Below are 22,503 nucleotides of genomic sequence, written 5' to 3' on the forward strand. Positions count from 1 at the left end.
CAGAAACACAGACCTGACCAGCGCAGACCGACAACGGTCTTTGCTAGGACAACACTTCGCACGCGTGGTCCTCCACAGCGGCGGTGTTAGTAACCACAGCGCCCATGCCGGTGCCGGTAAGAGTTTCCATTCCCCCACGGCACAGAAACGAGACTCCCGGCGGGATATGAGCGGGAGGGAATCGTGCACACATGCCAGCGGCTGTCCCTCCTCCTCCAGCACAAATACCCCGCAGCCAGGAGCAGAGCAAAACCAGGGAGTAGCGGATTGCCCCAACAGAACAAATTAAGAAAAGTCCGCTCTAATTATCAGCGAATTACACTAAAGCGTGGTTGCAAAACGCCGTGGGTTGGGGGAGGCAGCTGACGGCCCCAGCAGCGCACACCCGTTATTGTGCAATAGCACGCTTGTCACAAGCTGTTAGTCGCTTGCCATAGGCTTGCACGCGCATTAATCGGTGCGCACAGGAACATCGCTGCTCTTATTTCCAGTTGGAATTACCAAATCTCATAAAAATTTCAGGGCGCTTCAGGACCACGCGCTGTGAGACGCTGCCCGGCTTAATTCTTTAACCGGGTGCCTCCAAATGTGTTTTTATAACGCAACTATTTCTTAAACCAAGCGAAACCAGTATTTTCACTAAGATTGGCAAAAACAATTGGGAGTCAGGAATGAGATTTTTCTGCAACCCGAGGGCAGGCAGAAGAGAGAGAGAGACTTTTAAGTTCTAAAGACTCAAATTAAAGGTTAAACTTGAAAGCACCACGCAGCCCAGTGGGTTTCGCACAAGCGCGTGGCTATTTGCGAAGCGTCTCTGCGCACTACCTAAGCCCCGTGGTGTGAGTTAAGAAGGGAGTGTTGAAATTTCCATGCTTTTTTTGGCTTATATTAGACCCTTTAAAACTGTTGTAACCATGTTTTGTACGTGAATACATACAAATGACTACAAGCTCCAACATTGTCCCGTATGTTAAACAACTCACAAATATTTCCCAATATTAAAAGACGAGGCATATTTTAGGGACGTATATTAGAGCTGAAGAATGATATATCGCAGTTACAGCTCCATGTTTTTTTTGGCTCGCATTCAATCCTTTAAAGCAAAGCGTTTGGTTAGTTCATTGACAACTGCAGAAGAAGGGTGTGATCTTGGCCAAGCGTAAGCATTACTAATATTTTTACATCATATATTTACTTTAACCAAACTCATTTATCAACTGTAATTAAAGAAAGTAGCTATCATTCACTTAGAAATAATTATAGCCTCTCTCCATACTGCTATGCTGTTTGCTGCTAAGCTAAATGATTATTCAGGGGTGTCAAAACTTTCTATCACGGGGTGTGGGGTGGAAGGAGGGTCCTTGCCAAACGCCCCGGGCAAAACCTCGCTCCTCTAACGCGGAATAGGCTGCAACTACCCTCGCCCGAAATCCAGGAGTATGCGGCTCACAGGTCCCAGCAGGCAGCGATCCATCGTGCTCCAAAACAAACAACGGCTCCGGCGTCCCTCACCAGTTATTTATCTGTTCCCTTTCCTGAACATGTATTTATCATATTTTCAGAAATCCTTTTCTACTTTAAAAGTCCTGTTCGGAGCACGTCCTTATTTTCTCTGCCAACTGGCCGCTGTTTTGTGAAGGCAAGGCTGAGCCTTAGGACACGACCATTTACCTCTTCCAGCAAATACTGCCGTTACTGCATCAAAAGGCATATCCCTCTCGCAGCAAGAAAAGAGTCTGCTCAATAAACATCATCGGTCAACATTTTTGAAATTGCATGCTAGCTTAAAAAAAAAAAAATAAATAAAATAAAATCCACGTTCCCACCCTTACGCCGAGTATAATCGACCCCAAAAACGAGGATGAGGGATTTAAGCCCTCAGAATTTTATTTCTGGTTCACTTATCCCACTTTCAACAACGCAGTCAAGTTAGGAAATTCGATTTCTTACTTTGTATTCTGGAATTGACAAAGGGAGGAGAGAGATTGTCATGCGACCCAAGGTCTCTGCTCGCCATATGATCATAGTGAGTCCCATCTCCATAGTTCTGTTAACAAATGGGGAAAAAACACAATTTTACAAGTTTACACAGCATTTTTCAAAACCTACAGGTCCATATTTTCCTTCTAAGTCTTAAGCTAGTTATAAAAATTATTGTTCCCTTTATTGTTTTCCCCTATTGATTCTGCTCGAAGTGATGCGTTCCAGAACATTTTTAAAGCTGTTTCAAATGTTTATTTCATTAGTAATTGACTTTGGTTTGCTGCGTGGATAATCCCGAATGGGTGACTGAGATGAGGCTCCTGGAATTTCGTGCTGTGCAATTCGGCATAACTCCCTCTCTCATAAAAGTCTTCTTGCCCGTAACATGTGCAAGAACAGCAAAGAAATGCTTCTTTTAACATTTTGCCTTTTTTTTCCCCCATCTATTTTTATGTAGAAATTTGCTGTCTTAATCACCTCACTGCTATATACATGCACTGGCATATAAAGAAAAAATTAGGATTTTTTTCACAGCAGGTATGGAAAGTTACTTCTCACTGAAAAAATAACCCTGCGTGCAATTCCGTGCGTGGCTGGCGAGCAGCAGTGACCCTCGACACTCCTCCGGGGATCGGCAGCATCAGACTCTACCCGCAGAGTCAAGGACATAAAAAAAAACTTGCCAGGATCGGGGCCCTGAATTTTGAAACAGTCTTGGCGTAACCTTCTGCTTTCAGTCACTCGATTAGCAAAATCTTAAATTTAACTACAAATATTGGCCAAGCGCAGCAGTTATGTAATGTTTTGTTTCTTCGGTTCAGAAGAACTCACGAGAAACTAATTCTCCCAACTTGGAAATACCGTCATCATTTTACAAAGAAGGAAAGAGAGAGAGGTCAGGCTGTTTGCAGAATAATTCTGCAAGTTAATGCACAGTCTCGATTGAAACTCCAGAATTCTTCCCAGGCTCGTGCTCTTTTCTTTATATCTCAAAACTTAATTGTACACTCACATTCAAGTTTTTGCATGCATAAATAATTGTGTGTGCAAATTTAGAATTTACTTTTCAAAACATTTTTCCCTAGGAAGCAATACAAGTGTCAAGTAAAAAAAAAGGGATAAAAATAAAACCGACAGATGTGAGCAGTAATGACGTAATGGATGCTAAGCAGGATGGAATAAGAAAAGGTGTCGGGCTTCCCTCCCTCGGCGACAGGGCCGGGGTCCCCCTGCCACGCTGTAAACGGGGGGACCCCCCTCGGCTGCCCGCGGTGCGGCGCAGCGCTGCGGACATCCGCTTAAAACCTCAGCCGGCGTAACATCCGCCGAGGGCAGGACCTGCCCCGAGGGGAAGGGACGGACCGAGGACCAAGAGGGCAACCGCGTTTCTCCTCGCCAGACAGACACTCGAGGGCAGGGAGCTCCCGGCGGCGCTGCTCGCGAGCCCTGATCCTTCACGTTAATTAGAAAACAATTAAAAAGCAATTTAAACAAACTGTTTAAATAAGGGCATAAGTAAGAGCGAAGGCACTTTTTGCCCGGCGTAAGTGTACTTCATGCATTTGCAGGAAGTAAACAGAAATAATCATCTTGGTACTGAAACGGAAGCCGTGCCCAGCCCCGAGGACGGGCAAAGCCGCGATGCTCTGGCTGGGGAGTGGTGCTGCCGGGGCGGCTCCCGAGGACCATCGGCGATGGGGGCTGCCGGGGTGGCTCCCGAGGACCATCAGTGACGGGGGCTGCCCACCCCGTGCTGCTCGGGATACAGCTGCTCTGCTGGAAATAGCACTTCTTCCCTACCGAAGTAACCGGCATCCCGATCCCGAGGTGTCTAAAGAATTTGGATAACCGTCCACAGCCACAATCGAAATGACTGTGTCCAGCTGCCTCGCGAAATCTCGGCAAACGCCGCGCCTCGCCGGGCCAGGCAGCTGCTCAGGGTCTGCATTCCCCGGAGGGAGACCCCACTCTTGCGTGGGGAGCACAGGAGATGCCCGTGCCCCATCCTCAGCAGCGTCCGGAGCAGGTGGCTAGCAGCCGGGCTACCTGTCCCACAGCTCGGATGGCACCAGCAGCCGGGGGGACGTGCTGAAACATCGGGCTGCCAGCCGCTGCCGGAGGAGAAGGGTTTGAAACCCCCTCAGTGGAGGCAGGGAGTGGGAAGGCAGGGGCACAGCTCCTCGGGTGGGCAGCCCTGGCACGGCCGGACAGACCCGGCGGCCCCTCTCCGGCTTTGCTGCCCTGGGCTCGGGCCCCGGGGTGACCGTGGAGTGGCCGGCAAGCTCCGGCACGGGGACGAGCGCTGCCCGCGGCGGGGGGACTGGCCCTCTCCCTCCTCGGGTTCGGTGGCACCCACGATCCCTAAAAATCCAACCGCAGCAAAACAAAACATTCGGCAACAACGACTCCGCTCTGCCTGCACTCTGGGTGGCGGCGGTGCCTGATAGGGCCCGGCAAGAAAAAACAGGTAATTAATATTCTCGCTACCTGTTAGCAGTAGCAGAGCAGGTGCCAAATTCAATCACAGGATCAGGTTTGAACATTCAAAAAAAAAAAAAAAAAAAAGGCAATTTTAAAGAGAAGACAGGCTACAGTCAACTTTGCATGCCCATTTTTCTATGCAATCAGGTGTAAAACTCACATTTAAGATTGTAAATTTACATATGCAGGAAGTCTGGTTTGGGGAAAAAGATTAGATATACTTACCCTGGATGGACTAGGATGTCCTGTATTCCCCCAGGACCCTGAGCTAGTTCTGTCTTCTACATCTAGGGACAAAAAAGTTCTTTAGGCTTTATTGCAATAATTCTTTCCTTTTGTATAGGCACTTTTAAATTAATGTTTCAAATTAATCTCCTGTTGCCTTTAATTAAGAATCAGGCACAGGGCTACTACGATGGTAGTGGCTTCTGACCCACTGCTTAAATTAACTCATTTAAATTCACAGCAGAAATGAACCGGACCCTCAGGAACCTGAGGTTTGAACATAAAAATTACTTCAGCGGCTCAGTGTTTCTCGACACTTTAAAAAGTGACTGCGCTGTACCAGTTAAAATCCTATCAAAGTCTCCAGCACAAAAATAGGTATTGTCAAACAGCAGAAATAAAACCCGCTAAAACAGACGAAACCTAGAAGTGAAAGTAAGGCACGGCTGGGGTAAACGTGCCTCTCGCCACCTCATCCAGGCTTCTGCTCCCGCGGAAAAGCGTTTACACACCTATCTGTGCCTCAGGAAGAGGAAAGCACATTCCTAAAGCCAAGCTTTCTGCCTTCTCCTCTATCCTCCGATAGAAAATTCATCGCAACCATTGGGTGGGAGACACTCCAGTCATTTCAGATGGCCCATTTCGGGGTGTTTTTAACCATTTCCCCCCCCCCGGTTTGAGGGGGCATCTCTAGGAATAACACGCCCCATCACATATGCGTTAGGACGTGGCAGAAACCTGCCCTTGAGGGTACGGACCAAGGAGCCAGGACTCCTACAAGCTCCTTTGAACTTTGCAACAAAACACAGAAGTGGCTCAGCCTGATGTTTTCTTGCACGTATTTAATCCATGCACCGAAGGGACAGCTTGATAGCCGCCCCGGGAAGGCGAGGCGAGCATCCCGAGCCAGCCACTGCAGCGTGCTTCCAGAGCACCGGGTACGGGAGGCTAGCTAGACTGCTCCGCTGCCTTCTCCTTGGCAAAAATCAGGTCACAGACACATTTTGCCTATGAATGCTCTCCACGCTTCGCAACTCCCAATATTTCTTCTCTGACGCAACCGTTCTGCTTTCCCCAACTCTTTTCCAGTATTGTCAGTGAACCCGGTTTATTGTTAGTAAAACCTCCTCACAACACCGAACGTTCCAAAAAGACGCACACGGTGACTTCTTCCGAAGACACGGGGCTGTCCCTCCCGGGTACCCTACGCAGTGACGTGCACCTCCGGGCCGGCCACGTACCTCTGAGGTTGCACCAAGACCCAAGAGAAGCCCAGGAACCCAACTCCGCAGAGGACCGCCACGGCGGAAGGCGGAAGATCCCCTGCAGTGCCCTCGCCTGTGCTGGGACAGGCTCGTACAACCGCTGCCAGCACGAAACCTCTACTGAAATGAGTTGGGAGTCTCCCGAGACTTTCCACTCGGCTAAAAACTGAGCAGATAAACGTCACACCAGTTCAGCGAGGCACCTGCGCGCAGGTTTCATGGAAAGCCGTGAATAATTCCACTGAAATCAGAGCTCGCTCTCGTGTTAATTCAAGTAAATGAGCTCACTCATGCTTAACAGTAAGCACATCCTTTTGTACGGTGATGGACTGGACCATACTGCTTAAATCCATTACTTTTTTACTTACAGTATGTTAAATATCAGGAAATGTGATTGGCATTGATCTATAACAGTATTATTGCACATTTCAGTGCTACTTTCCAACTTACTCCTGCGTACCCACCAGCACCCTAATGAAATAATAATATTGCTTGCCTTTTGCCATGCACAAACAGCAGCTTTAATCTAATTGGGGAAAAAAAAAATAGGTATTTGGTCTTGCTGGCTAAAGAAACTTTCTCGGAGTGCTGCCGAAGACTACGCACGCGAGCAGACTTGTAGGATCGGTGGGAAATTCAGTTGTCTTGAGGAACAGATACGGTCATTAGCACTTTAAAATACGGGTGCTGTGACCAAAACTGGTTGATTTCCAAGATTAAAAAAAAAAAAAACAAAAAATCCCCCACATTTGTATGGTTTAATACTTTCCCCCAATTACAATTGCTATTATCTCAATAACAGATGAACGTGTTAATAGCACAAGACACTCTTAGGTAAATATTTAATTAAGCTCAAGAAAAAGAAAGAAAATGTGTATCATTTACCTGACAGATCAGATCAACCATTCTATTAGGTTAATTAGGCATATTTTTAAAAATCATTTGTGTTATGTAACAGGCAATTAACTCTGTAGAGCCCCGATCCATTGCCTGCTAAAAATCAGCGGATATTATCCCATTGACTTTGATGGGCATCGTCCCACCCTCGAGCACAGCTTCCAAAATCCATCTGCGAGCAGAACGGCTCAGCCCGCGGGACCAGCACCCGGGGGACGGGGGCGACAGCTCTGGTGACAAACCCAGCACCTGCAGGCTGGACGACAGCCCCGTCCTGCTCCCAGCTCTCTCGTGCGGACTGCTATACCGTATGTTTTTATTTAGATTTTAAGAATCTAGACCCCGTGGTGTCGGGCACTCTAACGCATCACCTAAAATAACCACGCTCCAGCCGGGAGTCTGCTGGCACCCTTGTCCCAGATGCTGGGCTGACACGCACGATGTGACCCGCTCGTGGTGCCTCTTTGGAGTCGTGTTCTTCAAAAAGCCTTTTTTTTCAGGAACGGGGAAGGGACACCACGCTCCCGAAGATGCCCAGCACCACTTTCCAGCAGCACATGGAAATACTAGCTTCATGGCCAACCGCTGGATGGTCCCAGTGACGTGTAAGGAACTATTTACGTGCTTACAGTTAAACCTATGTTTTTGTGGTGAGCTGAATTCCCGACCGGCCATCCTTTCTGGCAGTCTTTGCTGCGTTATCCCTACCCCTCCCTCGAGCCAAGCGTGCCAATGACCAGAGGGCACTATCAGATGCTTAAAATAACACGGGAACAACACGTACCTCAGGGCTGGGGTATTCCTCACCTCTGCGAACATCCCAGACCAAGTCCCTGAGCACAGCCAAGACTAACCCGGAGAGAAAGTGCTGCCGAGAGGGAAGGACACTCCTGGGCAGGGAGAGGGACAGCTTTTGGGGATGCATCGGGCAAGACAGACGTTAAAGGTACGCAGACACCATTCTATGCGGGTAGAGATTAGGAGACTGACCTCACAGAATAATTCTGTAAGATTTGCCTGGATTCCAAAATTTTTAGTGGTCTCAAATTTGGCTGAAAATTCCTTGCCCTTTACCTTGCTTTAATCTGAGCCCATACAATGCGTACGGCCTTCCGCCAAAGTTAAAACTTCTAGACTCCGATCAGAAAATGACAAGCAATGGCTCTTGGGCCTTATCTTCAGGGGTCGTGTCTTAGCTTTCGACCAATTTTCTTTGTATTTAGACTTAAATGTGCAAACTACACTATATTACTCTGCAAAACATCAATGAGAAGGCTTAATTAAGTAACACTGACAGATAAATCCATTTCTTTCGCAGTAATCAAATCAAAGCAGGTTGACATAACACAGGAACTTAATACAGTTATTCCCTTGTAATTGGAAAAAGGCCCTTTACTTCTCATTAAAGCAATCTTCTGGGTATTGGCATAATAAGAAGGCTCAGGGCTTTAATACTGCCCTATAAAAGCCCCAAGATACAGACCCCTTAAGCAAACATGCCAGATTATCTAATTCCTTGATCATAGTGGAACATGTAGTTATTGTTTTAAACTACTAATTCTTTATCTCAGCTACAGACAAAAAGAAGGAACTCAGTCTAAAACACGTATCATGAAGCTCTGTAAAAATGCAAGTGCTAGCTGGGGAAAAAAGATGTACTTTGAAAAAAAAAAAAATCCTAGACCTTCAGCTGGGAAATGGAGAGCTTAGCAAGATGAGAATTCTTCTTGGACATCAAGAGTTATGAAGAGCAAATAATAAAAATACAGTTTTATTGTATTTGTGAATTTGCTGGAAAATATTTTTTCAATGGAAGCAGAGCTGGCCAAAGCTTTCCCGCTGCCTCCCGCTGCCCCCGCATCAGCGCGCAGAAGGCAGCGCCCACCCTCACGACGTCTCCTTCGGCCGGTGAGCACACTCGGAGCGTCACCGGGGCGGGTTCAGCGCCCGCGTGATGGGTCGTGCCGTGCTGGGAGCTCTCGCCCGTTCCGCGTGCCTGTGGCCACGAAGGGGTTACGCGGTGGGGTACAACATTGGAGAGCTCGAGGAACAGATGGGCGTCTGCCCCTCGCACGCGCGCTCCTTGTCTCTTTTCATCTCGTTTACAAGGATTCTCTTCGTAGGATCCAGTGAGCTACCAACAGCCCAAAGCCAGCTAACTTCTGTCCCCCTCCAGCCAGCCCCCAAATCAACAGCGCTTCTCCCTCGGCAGAAAAGAAAAAACCCTCGCTAATTACTACCTAGTTAATCTAGCTTAGTTTACTAATAATTTAGTATGACAGATACTGCAAGAAGGTTTGTAAGCTCCTAAACCTAATTCCGGAAATTTATTATGTACCCTGTAAGTACTGCCACTTAGGTAATTAGGACAGTGAAACCCTAATGACACCAAAGTCAACGCAAAATTCTCCAGTGACTTATTCTCAGAGCTTGGATTTATCCCAGAGTGCATAAACTTGAACACATATGTAATTTTCTCCAGAATCTGGCTCCTGTAAATTAACCCCACTTAATCACAAGCATTAGGCAATGTGACATTACAAAAAGCAAATCATCACGGACAGATTTGGTCAGTTTTCAGAACGCGATTCATACACAATTAACGCAGTGTGATTTAAATAACTGAAGCTTCACTCGGCATCTCAGAAGTTCTACCTAAAAGAAGTAAAACTGGCGTTTAAATGGAATCAAATCACTCTGAGCGTTTTAAGCAAAAAGGCATATTCAACCAAATCTAGAAAAGATGTTCAGAGCTGCAGACCGAGATTGGCTGGATTCAAATCCTATCACCCCTATTAAAAATCTGGGGGAAAAAAGATTTGCAATCCACATTGATTACACTCCTGTGTTGGAAGGCGCCGCAACTTCAGAGAGGCCACTAATGCTTAAGGATGCAGGGAGAAATCCAGAGCACCGATTTCGGGGCCAAAAGCTGCACTTACACAGAGGAACGAGCTCCAGAAAGCCTCCGTTCGAGCAGCCACCGAACCCCAAAAGTACTTTTCAGCAGCCTGCAGAGTTCTGCTTCTCGAACCAAGGCCCCCTCGACATCCAAGCCAAGCACGGAAGGATGCCTTGGGAGCCCCCGAGCAGGGCACGAGGCTCCGAGACCCTCCAGCAGCGATGCTGAGGGATGCTCGCGCTCTGCCCACGTCTCCTGCTACTCCCCATCTGCTCAGTACGCGCCAAACGCGCCCAACCCATACAGACAGGACCGAGCTCAGCAAAACCACAGCAGATACCGTCGTGGTCCACCGCCGACGGTGAGGCGGCTCTGAGAGCTCCGGAGCGCAGGCGATTGCCACGACGCCTCCGCCACCGCCTGCGCTTTACAGGAGCATCAGCCTGTTCGTTCGGAGTCTTCACATCGCCTCCGTGCTCAGGATCTCAAATGGATAAAGCTGCTTAATATGCACCTCCCGGCCCCAGAGAAGGAAAGAAGTTCAGAATTAGGTGACCTAAAGGGCAACTTACTACCTAATATATGTAATTTCAAATGATTTTCACGGTAGGCCGCTAGCGCTGACACGCTGTGGGACTCTCTCGGGCCAACACCTACTTTATCTGAAGGGGCTGCGACGCATAAACCGGAGGCACCATGTAAGGCTTCTTGGCCTCGGCCATAACACCCAGCCCCTTCAACTTTCTTTGGTACAAGTTTCATTAAATCCCTTGAGGTGCTCCCAAACAGAGACTTCAGAATTAGGGGAAAAAAAAAAAAACAAACAGTATTTTTTCTGGAAAAATACCCAAACCCAGAAAAAAAAACCAAAACAAACTCCTCTTTGCAGGAATAATCCAAACAAATACTTGGGAAATCATCCAAGACTGCAGCAATAACACAGGACAATAAACTAAATGACTCCGGAATAGAATTTTGTTTTGAACCTCCCACCACCTCCAATAACAAATTTGGGCACATACATAAAATCCTAAAATCACAGGCTAGGAAATTATATTCTCATGCTTTATTCTGGTAAACAGCAACACAGACACTACAGGCACTTTGCTCCTAGAAAGAGAGTTGGGGGAGAACAAAAAAAAAGAAACAAAAGACTCCGACTAGCAAAAGTAATTAAGGACTTAAGAATTGTTTTTAAAAAAAGCGGTGCCGTTTGAAAGAGGATACCTATGAAAAACCCATGTAAAAAGAAGTACGCACCTGGTGTCAGACACAGTAACAGTCTAGCAAGTAGGTGAGATAATAGAAGAAAAAAAGAGCACAGTGGTAGATCTTGTTAATTTTGTAGCAAATTTGATCACCACCATCGATTTCTCCACCATTCATACGTACACGCTGCTTAACCAAGCTTCGTACGGGAGCGAGCTTCCCGCTGGAGCCATGGCAGCGGGACGCTGGGATCTGCACCAGGAGAGCGTTTCTGGTTCCCACCATCGGTCCAAGCAGCCTTTTGAGCAATTTTGTGGGGAAAACGAGTATTAAGCTACCATCGTACTCCATCCGGCATTATTCGGGGGGGCCTGGAGCTGTTTATTAAGGCACACAGATCGCTACCCCAACCTTTCGACGTAAACCCGCAATCTCTTGCCATACGACACGATGCTTCCTCGGGTGCGAAGGTGTTTCACGGTGCGCTCCCAGTACCTCAGCTTCACTCCACCCTTCCAGCGCCATCATCCCAGCACACGTACAAATACACAAATGAAATAACCTGACCGCTACGCTCATGAGAGTAAAGAGAAGCACGCAGATACATATATCTATACGATTTTTTTAGATGTTCAAATAGGAAAGTGAGCAGAAAGGGAAAATTCAGTTTGTTTTCATCAGCTAAACCTCCTTGCTATGAGAAGAGAGGGGTGAAATTCTACTTCTGTGCGAGTTTTTCCATTTGATTTCAATCAAGACTACAACTTCATCTTTAGTATTTGTGTTCCCTTAATTCAGAATAAACAACATTTCATGTTGAAAAGAGCAGCACTCGGAGAAGCTGCACCATCAAATCACGACGTTTCACAAACGCAGTAACAGAGGTGCTGAGCGAGCAGGCTGCGCTCAGAGGTGTGCCTGTGAAAAATCTGGCCTTCAGCTATCAGCTTCCGAGCAAGAAATGCAGAATTATGTTTCTTTAACTTTTCTTTAACTCGGTCCTAGACCATATTCTTTTAAAGGATCTGAACAAACTACGTATCAAGCCAAAGATAATTCTTAAAGAACGGTCATGTTATGTGCCTAAGTGCAAAATAATATTTATTGATATAATTATTTGTCTTGCTGGCTCAGAAACAGAATTGCATTACTATAATTCCAAAATACTGTAACAAACTTGGAAAACATTTTAACACATGAGAGCACAAAAACGCTGAAATTAGTGACTTTTTATCTTTCGGGAATAACAATAAGATGTTATTTCAGAGAAGCAAAGTAGTTGTGTTCCTGAATTTACCTCTACAGCGAGTGGGACCAGTTGTGGAAGACCAACGTGAAAGCAAAAATCTTCCAAATGCTCCTTGGTGAACTCAAAGTCAAATTATTTAACACGACCTTCCAAAGAAGGAAGGTAATATACCGTAGTCAAAATTAATACATTTGCTTAACCTCCCTGAAAATGCCGTAATGTGTTTGCACTGGGAAAAGCCGCCAAGGAAAATGGTGGTTCCTTCCCAATACTCAACTCCTGCACATGAAGAGTGGGCGTCTTCTGGACACCGTGCTGGTGTCCGGCCAGCCCTTCTGCTTCAGTGCAAGGGCAGCGGGTGACACGCACCAGCCTGCCGTCCAGCACGGGCAGCCAGGCGGTCCCTCCCGGCATTGGCCCCTATAAATCCCCCAGCCCTCGCACACATCGCTCCCCCATCCACGCCTGCTTGCACGGAGGGCTGCGATTTGGAGAAGGATCATAGAATGGTTTGGGTTGGAAGGGACCTCACAGCCCATCCATTCCCACCCCCTGCCACGGGCAGGGACCCCCCTCCACTAGCCCAGGTTGCCCAAAGCCCCATCCAACCTGGCCTTGACCACTGCCAGGGAGCCAGGGGCAGCCCCAGCTTCTCTGGGCACCCTGTGCCAGGGCCTCAGCACCCTCACAGGGAAGGATTTCTGCCTCCCATCCCATCTCCATCTCCCCTCCTGCAGCTTCAGGCCATTCCCCTTGGCCTGTCACTCCCTGCCCTTGGCACCAGCCCCTCTCCAGCTTTCCTGGAGCCCCTGCAGGGACTGGAAGGGGCTCTGAGGTCTCCCCGCAGCCTTCTCTTCTCCAGGCTGAACAACCCCAACTCTCTCAGCCTGTCCTCATAGCAGAAGTGCTCCAGCCCTCAGAACATCTGAAGGACGCAGAAAGTCTAGCTTCTCCAGAAGTGAGCAGCTGAAGAGCAGAAGGTCCTAAGCCTTTGCCCACCAGAAGAACTGGTCTACTAGCAAAGGCACCTGGTTCAGCTCGTTACTTCATTTCTACCACCATCAAGTCAGAGTAACATGTTGTTAGACACCATGCTCTCCCCAGAGGACAATCAAAGGGCACAGAAGACACCAGAACTACAAAGGAAAATCCAGCAGTGAAGCTGCTATAGAAACATGGCACAGGAGCACGGAGAAGAGTAGCCAAGCTAGCTAAGAGGAGCAGGAGCGACAGCTGAGGAGGACAGGAGCGGGTAGCCCACGCTTACTGTGGAGAGGGTGTTCAGAGCTGTGGAAACCCCGCCCTGGACTGGCTTTTACGGTACCAGTTTGGGTGACTTGGGTGACGGAGGAGAACAAAAGCTTGCACCCCACCCTTGCCAGCAGCAGATGACAGTGTTAAAGGAAAAGCTAGACCCCGTTTCCTACCGCGTCAGCTCAAAAAAGCTGACGGCCGTTCTGCTCCTGGGTGCTCCTTCACGGACCCGCACGGACTCGGTTAGCGAGGTGGGCTCGTGATACGGGCTGAGCCCTGAGGGGTCCTCAACACCGAGGGCTTTGAAGAGATAGATAATGGAAAGGGTGTGGATTACAAAGCATCAGCTGCTTTTTTGATAATTTTAAACACAGAGAAAGACACAGTCCTATTGCTAAAAATATTTAAAATACCTATATAAAAATAGAAAAAAATATGCCAAAATACTGAACATGCGTGGCAAGTGGTGGTCTGTTTGCAAAACAGGCGTTTCACTTCTGCAGTAATTCAGCCAGTATCTCTTTACCTGCATCAGTAAACCCTTTCATGCTAACCCTGAGTACTTCCCCAGAAGAGACTGCCAACTGCGTTGATTTGCTGACATGATCTAAAATACACAGAATGGTAAATGGAGAAAGACAAACATCTTCACATTTGAATTTCATCTTCAAAGGGGGAAAAAAAATAGTATATTAAATAGTGTATTAACAGAAGTAATTTTATATGGGATTTAACAGTCAAAATACCCTCAAATGATAAGGAAAAAGAGATCTCTACAGGAAAGAGACTTTTTGTGCACATGCCATACTAACACACGATTAGCATTTCTCATTGTATGAATTACAGCTGTGTCAAAAATGAGAAGGGTGGGAAAAATCCTAGACTCTAATTATGATTATCATACTTAGACAAGTATGATAAACAGATACTTCGGGATTGCTATTTCCTCTTTGTGCTCTGAAGCACCTTACAAACAGTACGGCAGATACTGCTAAGAGAAATTAAGTTAAACGCACTTGGTTTGTAGATTGAGACCTTTTCTGCTGGTTTGTTTTTCAAAAGAATTTTTGTTTCTCAGAGTATCATGTTTTTCAAGAGCTAAATAAAAAGCAAGCTCCACAAAAAGTGACAAAATACAGAAGAAGGGTTAGAGAGCAGTAGATCAAGGGAGGAATAAGCTGGTCACCTGGATATCTGGTAAGCTAAAGAACTGGCAAATTTAAGATGCATATCCATCGAGGCACTTTTTTATTTTTTTTTTTTTTAAGATTTTGCTCTAAATAGCATCAGGAACACGATAAAAGCCACAGACAGGGAGGTGATCTGGAAGAAGGGCAGTCTGAGGCTTGAAGGCGAGAGAAGTAGTCATGGGCTGACTTGGAGAGAAAGGAGCCAGGAGATGGAGTCACCAACAAAAGCACAGACTGCAAAGGGCCATGGAAACCAGTGAGGAAAACTTAAATATGACACGGGAAATAGCAGGGAGACAATAAAGGGGTTCACGAGGAATCAAACGCGGGGTTGGTACCAGACAATAGAGGGGATGGTGACAGACTGCAGGCGTGGGACGGGGAGAAGTTGCACCAAGTTCAGGCTTCAAGAAGGAAAGAGGAAAAGACAAACTGTGAATCCATGAACCTCCAGCACGCGGAACGTTGCATAGAATTATCCCTTCCGTGACAGCAATGTAAAGAAAGCGCAGATTCACAATGGGAAATTTCTACTACTTACTTGATAAACAATTTACTATTGGTTTGCTCAAGGGATTAGATACAAAGCTTTAGGGGTTTTTTTTTTTGTCAAAGAAGTAGGACCAGCTGTCAGATATATACAATACACTTCAATTGCTTCTGTTAAAGCCACAAATAATTGGAAAATTCATTTGAATCAGATGGTCATTTTATTTTCTGCCTGAATTTCCAAAGTCTATACAAATACCCACAGACAGTCTGAGGCACCACTTGACAGCACTCGCTAGAAAACGTCAACGGCGTAAACAAATCTAAACTGTTCCCAATCTTAATATCCATAACAAAGAATTGCATTGTCCTGCCGTCGGATGAGGTCATAAAACCTCACATTGTATTTAGCAGAGTTACATAAGCTATTTTCTAACACACATATGACATAGACTTTGTGCTTGTAAGGACAGTTGACTTTCACACATCCATTCCATTTGTCTAACTTCAGCATTTAACCCGTTTTTAGCAGGTCTGCTGGAAATAGAAGCAGACAGTAAGAATAAGCTCAAGGTTCTAGCTGTGCTGCTCCTTCCAGCTTACCAAATTACTGAAGGTTTGGGTTTGTTCTGGTTTTGGATAGTTTGGGGGTGTAGGGAGTGCTGTGGGGAATGGGTTTTCTAAGCAAAATGAGTCTTTTTTATGTATTTTCACCTGAGAGGAGATAGAGTTTAGTAGAAAAGTGTCTGTTTCTCAGGACTGTTTCAGTTATAAATTGAATGTGGTTTATAAACTGTGGTTATCTAATTAGTTCACTGTACATTCATATATAGTCTATATTAATGTTAAAGTACTTAATTTTTACTGGAACCCACTAACATCAAGCACTCTGATGATTAATCACACTGCTCTAGGCAATGTGCATGCGTTCTACACCATGACATAAATATCTAAGGGCAGATTTACTAAAACTGCCCTTGTACTAACAGGTTATGAAGGTCTCGGTACGAACCAAACAGACATCTCAGTTCCAAACTAGTAGTCCAAGCCAAAAGGTGATGGTGGAAGCTTTGATTCAAACCTAAGGCCAGGCCACTTACAACGAGATGTCTCCTAACTAGGAGGCAATTGTGGACTTCCAGGAGGACTCAATACGTATCCTCACTGTTCTCCATCACTAACTTCTGTAGCACGTTTTCCGTCTGCCCACCCCTCTCTCCTGCAGCAGCACCCCGACCCCTCCTTGCACCACGTGGTCCCTTCCCAGCTACAGCCCCGCGCAGCTCCGGCTCCTCCGGATCCCACCACGTGCATCTCGGAGGACCTCAAGCAAGGAGGACAGAGGGCCTGTATCCATAGCTGCAAGCACCATCGTCACGCAGACCGTCTGTTGTCTTCTCTTGCAAATAGCAATTAGCTCAATAATTAAAGTGTGCCTCACCCACCCGCCCTGCCCAATCTGCCCACCAAGCATCTCTGAAGACCTCTGCTTCCCAAGGCTGCCGTGAAACACTCGGACCCTCATCCCGGCAAGACTCAAAGCTTACCTTCTTATTTTAACACTCGCTTTGCTCCCTTTTCTGGGACAACTCTGCATTGAGCTTCTAAAGAAATACATTTTCCAATTTTATTTTTTTTTTTGCATGTGCGCATAGTCTATAAAAATACGAACGTTACAAGGAAAATCTGAACGCGGGTAGAACATTTGGATTTTCATGAGTCGCAACCACGTGGTAAGACACAGCAAAACCTGTTTACACGTAGAAGAGAAAATCATTGCAGAAATCCAGCTTAGGTACTCAACACCAAATGAACAGCCAACCACTTAAAATGATTTTTTTTTTTTTTAGGCATCAAGGCTACAAGTGCCATTAGTCAGATATACAGATGAAATTTTTTAAAAAAGTTACTTATACTTACATAATAACACTCCAAAAGCATGTTGTATGAACGAGAAATGTTACGCTTCAGATGCGATAACATTCAGAAAAAATCCTGCCATACAAGAAAAGGTGCCCAAACGCTCCAGGTAACGGAGCGGAACGTGCAGAAGATGTTCCAGCTGTGAAGCCAGCCCTCTCCTGCTCCCAACTAAGCCACGCCTGAGCTACAGCTGGGTGAAGCAGTGCTCACCCAAGTGTATTCCGGAAGGAAAGGCACCTGCAGCCGCCCCCGCTCCGGCCAGGCAGAGCAGCGCCCGCAGCACGCGGGTCCGGGCTTTGCCGCAGCTCCACGGGCCGCTGTTTCGCCAGCGCGGCGGTAACGCCACGATATATCGGTTACCGGGCCGTGACGTGTTAGGAACCCCTGTGCTGTAGTAATTCAAGCCAGATAATTCACTCCCAAGGTTGACGTCCCTAACGTTAACTCCCGGCACAAGGAGCCCAAATCCTTTTGGCAACGCCGAACCGGTATCGCTGTCGGTGATGCAATATTTAAAATGTTGGATTTCATTTAACTCTTAATTAACAAAAACAATATACGAGGAGTTTGATTTACAAGGAGCGCTCCTCTCACGAATTGCTAAAATAAGCTGAATAGAATAGCATTTAATAATTTGCTACCCAGTTACACTGCATTAGTAATCTCATTAACAGTTGGCAGCAACGCTGCAATATATCACAACAATCTGGGGAGGGCACCAGGGCTCCCACAAGGCAGGGGAAAAGAACAACCAGGTTAACGCTCTGCTCGGATACATTAAGGAGATTATTTCATGGAATAAATCAGTCTAATAATTTATAGCATCATGCAGCCAACGGCACATTTAGCACATGGTAGGTACTCTCATAAAAAAACCTATCCACCCTGATTTGAAAAGAAAAAAAAGTTCTTAAACTTGATGTAGGCAATTTAACTATGCAATTTTATATTTAAATTCAAATATGGAAGAGACCCGCTGCCTCCAGAGGAAACCAGGGGAAGACGCGAGAAGATGGGCAGTTTCAACATCAGGTAGTATGTTTAGGTGCTGAAACATCTCATTAAAATCTTAATCCAGGCACCCTCAGTTTAATCCAGGAACTCCTAGAAAACCCAGGGTCCTGGTATCTAAATAGGACCGGAGGAAATCTGACACAGAGCAGCTCAGTCTGGGACAACTTCACGGGAACTGTACCTGAACCGGAGACCTGACTCTGCAATCCAACCGTGCAGGAACACTGATGGTAAAGGCTCCGCAAGAACGGGGCTTTTTCCTACGTGTTTTTGAGCGACAAATAATAATTTAAAAAAAGTTAATATTTGTTTGCACTCGCATGCGGTTTTGCTTCGACTTAAACTGTCCGTAACTACTAACTGTTAAAGTTGACCAGTGGCTTTGAGGTTGTAAAAGCAAATAAATGAAACTCTTTAATTAATGGAAGCAAATCCAGTGGGCTTAATGCCTCTCTTTTCTGCCTGCAAAATCTCAAAGCGGAATTTAGCTCTGAACAGTCTGTCGAAACCTTGGGGAAAGGGGTTAATTTCTCCCCGCCCTGTGCCGGCTGCGAAGCCAGAGGAGCATCGCTGTTTTGCAGTGCCGTTGCGAGGTCTCGGGCCGTGCCTGGCCGCTGCCAGCTGCGGGGCCGTGGGGCAGGAGCTGGCACCGCCTCTGTCTGCCATCCCCGCCGGACCACAGCAACTGGCACAAGGGCCAGGCAAGTCCTCGGTGCGCGGCGGTGGCACCGAACCCGCCAGCCAGGGCCCAGAATTTCCCCCTCCGCATCTTCTAACCCATTTCGGCAGCTTCCCCCTCCGCTGTGAATCACCCGCTCCTTCAGCGGGAGCCCTGCCGCGTGACTCGGGGGCGAAAGCTGGCTCCTTGCTTCGTTATAAAGAAGGAAAAAATATAAAATCGAGCATTAAAAATATGCAAACTTTGGTTTTTTTCCCCACTTATGGATGGGGAATAAATTCAGTGATCAGCTTGTTCCCTTTGAATGGGCAGCTCAGAAGAGGGAGTGCATCTGTTAGAGCTGTTTCTGTATACACTCCAATAGGATGCTGTTATCTAAACCAGGTTTGGGGTTTGGTTTTTGGTTTGTTTTGTTGTTTTTTGGTGGGTTTTTGGGTTTTTTTTGGTTTTTTTTGTTTTTTTTTTTTACAGACCACACCAGCAGCTGGGTTTTGTACCTCTCTGGCCAGTATACGACTGGTTAATTCCCAATATTTATGTTTCTTGGAAACAGAAAGATTAGTGAGGAATGTGTAACTGGAAAAACTTGGAGGTAAAAAAAGAGAGGCAGAAAAAACAACCAAAAACCAGCCCCCACCAGCGCAGCTCATCCTCCGACTGGCTGTTGCAAAAGTCACAAATTCTACCAACTGCAGTGAAGAGAAGATACTGTCCTGATTGCAAACCACGCAGATCTGATGAAAGGGAAATCAAATGTAAACAGGAGAAAAATATCTAATGAAACCAAAAGACATTTTCTGCTAAACTTGTAGTCTTCGGAGAACAGCGCTTTAATTTAAGCCTACTTTAGAATGACTTCATCTATATGAAAATTACATTAAAACTGCCCTAGATGTATTTGCATTTAAAGTGTACTATGACAGCCCTTAGCAAACACTTTCTATTTACTGGACACTTGCTATCGTAAAACAATCCACATGTTTCTGGGCAAAGCATCAACCGACAAGGGAAAAGAGTACCAGAAATCAATTCTACAGAAATTTTAAGTGATCTATTACACTGCGGTGCTAAGGGATTTTTAAAGCAAGGCGAGTGAGGTTATTATATTTTCGAGGACATGCTGTGACTTCACCTGGCTTAATCTACCCAGTAGTTTAAGGCAGCCTTTGGCGGTAAAGATAAACCGCTGGTTCCACTGGCAAAAGATAAACCGCTGGTTCCACTGGCAACAGGTTGGTGATGGCAAACTATCGGCTTTAGGGCCACGTTTGGCCCTGGTACAGATTTGGGCTTGTGACAAGCACTGCCTTCCCCAAAGCCTTTTAAAATTCATTTGACATCAGTTCGTTAAAGCTGTGAATTTGAATAGGATGAATTTGATGGCCAAGAAAGGGCTCTAGATACGCAATTACCCAACAAACTGCCTAAGCACGGGCATATTTTCTTTCCACTCTCTCACTCTCAGACTTGAATTTACAAGGAGAGGGAGGGAGGGACTGAGACACCTCAGCCCCACGTGTGCCCTCTCTCCGATGGCCATCGGCACGCCAGATTTCACGTTCAGTTTGCGATTCTGCAATTCTCCACAACACTCACAGCTAGAAAACATGAATCACAGAATCCCAGATGGGTTTGGGTTGGAAGGGACCTCACAGCCCATCCAGTCCCACCCCTGCCATGGGCAGGGACCCCCTCCACTAGCCCAGGTTGCCCAAAGCCCCATCCAGCCTGGCCTTGACCACTGCCAGGGAGCCAGGGGCAGCCACAGCTTCTCGGGGCACCCTGTGCCAGGGCCTCAGCACCCTCACAGGGAAGAACTTCTGCCTCCCATCCCATCTCCATCTCCCCTCCTGCAGCTTCAGGCCATTCCCCTTGGCCTGTCACTCCCTGCCCTTGTCACCAGCCCCTCTCCAGCTTTCCTGGAGCCCCTGCAGGGACTGGAAGGGGCTCTAAGGTCTCCCCGCAGCCTTCTCTTCTCCAGGCTGAACAACCCCAACTCTCTCAGCCTGTCTCCAGAGCAGAGGTGCTCCAGCCCTCGCATCATCTCCATGGCCTCCTCTGGACTCGCTCCAACAGCTCCATGTCCTTCTTGTCCTGGGGACCCCAGAGCTGGACGCAGCACTGCAGGGGGGGTCTCACCAGAGCGGAGCAGAGGGGCAGAATCCCCTCTCTCGACCTGCTGGTCACACTGCTGGCGATGCAGCCCAGGACACGGTTGGCTTTCTAGGCTGCCAGCATGCAAACGAACCCCAAACCCCTATTATTTGCATGTCCCAATTATTTCAGTGTCCTGGATAAAAGAGTTCCTCATTGCAGTGGATGCAGATGTATCTCATATAAAAAAACCCCTACTTGTTCTTATACTTAAACCTTGGCTTTTATCAAGTTTCTGCGGAGCAGCCCCAGATGCAGCCCTGCTCTCCTGGGAACATGGCCAGCTGCTGGAGTCCCCAGGGGGACTGGTGCAGGTGGGTGGACTTTTGGAAAAGTCACGGAGATCCAGAAATATATATATAAATAAAATGGGTTTCAAGCACCTGACTTGAAAAAGATTGAACAAAAGCATTCCATCACTGGTCAAGAATAGTCTTTGCTGGGTTTTATAATTATACTCGGATGCAGTGGGCTAGATTTTGCTTGGGCTGAAAAATCCTCCTTTAAAATACGTGCTCGAGCTCAACCAGAAGCTGATGCAGGAGTTGGGTAATATTACACGTTGCTGACCCCACATCTTAACTCAAGATTGGTTAAAACAAAATTTGCTTTCTTTGTTTTCTCTGTTTTCTTTAGTTTTTATGATGCGTTAAGTTCAGCTCATGTTTTTTTCGCTTTTCACTGCCAAGCAAAAGTTAGAGATTTCCTTTTCATTAAGAAGAAAAAAAAAAACCCAAACAAATGCCAAGATAATTGCATTGTTTTTCCCCTGGCCAAATTAAACACCAAATTTTGAGTCTCATGGTGCAACGTCAAATTGGCAACCCTGCACAGGGGGATCGTAAAATTCTCTCTGGACTTAAAAAACCCTCTTGTTCCCTTCCCACTGCTTCTACCTTCTCAGGTCTAGATCCCACTAATAATTAGGCACTTTGTGAAGAAGAAATTCCTGTGGCTGTAAGGCATCATAGAATATCTCCAGTGAGACTTATGTATTTTGTCTAAAAATCTTAATATATGTTAAACATAGAAAGAACTAAATATGAGAATGACCACAAATTAAAAAGATTAAAAAAAATCACTCCCTTGATGCGAGAGTCACATTTTAAACATTTCCTGCAACATCACAACACGTCAGGTTGGTTGTGAACCAACATTTGCTGTTCCAACTCACCAGCATGTCTCCCAGTTAAACTGAAACACTTTACCAATGGAAAAGAAAATGCGTGTGCAATTCATGTACCGTCTTCAAAAGAAGGGATAAATAATATAGGTATAAATATATCAGCTGAGCACATTTCAGGAGAAAGGGGGGAAAAAAAAAGAGAAGGAGCTAAGGACGACATTTCATGGCTGTTTCAGTATTTAATATTTACACAAGGAAAAGTCTATTTGTCTTCAACGATGCCACAAATTACTGACGATGCATTTAGATTTGGGCATTATGTAGCAAAAATAAATGCCTCTTTCTTATTCCAAGCTGTGTAAAATCAACCACGTATTACAGCCTTGGAGTTTGCCCAGGTACTTTAAAAAGAGGCAAGCAGAAGAGGAAAGGCAACTTTTAAACCTCGTACCGCTGCTGCACC

At 46.3% G+C, this 22,503-nt stretch overlaps 1 protein-coding gene across 46 annotated transcripts in view; it reads right to left on the bottom strand.

Annotated features, from left to right (window-relative positions):
- The window catches only part of TCF4 (transcription factor 4), a 234,418-nt gene that overhangs the window by 154,519 nt on the left and 57,396 nt on the right, over window positions 1-22,503 (bottom strand). For 41 of the 46 annotated variants that reach the window (XM_075740595.1, XM_075740627.1, XM_075740613.1 and 38 more), the window contains 2 exons: window positions 4,690-4,751; window positions 1,951-2,047 (listed from right to left, as the gene is read on the bottom strand). The exons of the other annotated variants lie outside the window; for them this stretch is intronic. In XM_075740595.1, coding sequence (XP_075596710.1) covers window positions 1,951-2,047; window positions 4,690-4,751 — 159 coding nt within the window. The remainder of the gene's footprint in view (window positions 1-1,950; window positions 2,048-4,689; window positions 4,752-22,503) is intronic. 46 annotated transcript variants of the gene reach the window in all.

This window comes from Balearica regulorum, chromosome Z (assembly GCF_011004875.1).
Source record: "Balearica regulorum gibbericeps isolate bBalReg1 chromosome Z, bBalReg1.pri, whole genome shotgun sequence".
Lineage (NCBI taxonomy): Eukaryota > Metazoa > Chordata > Aves > Gruiformes > Gruidae > Balearica > Balearica regulorum.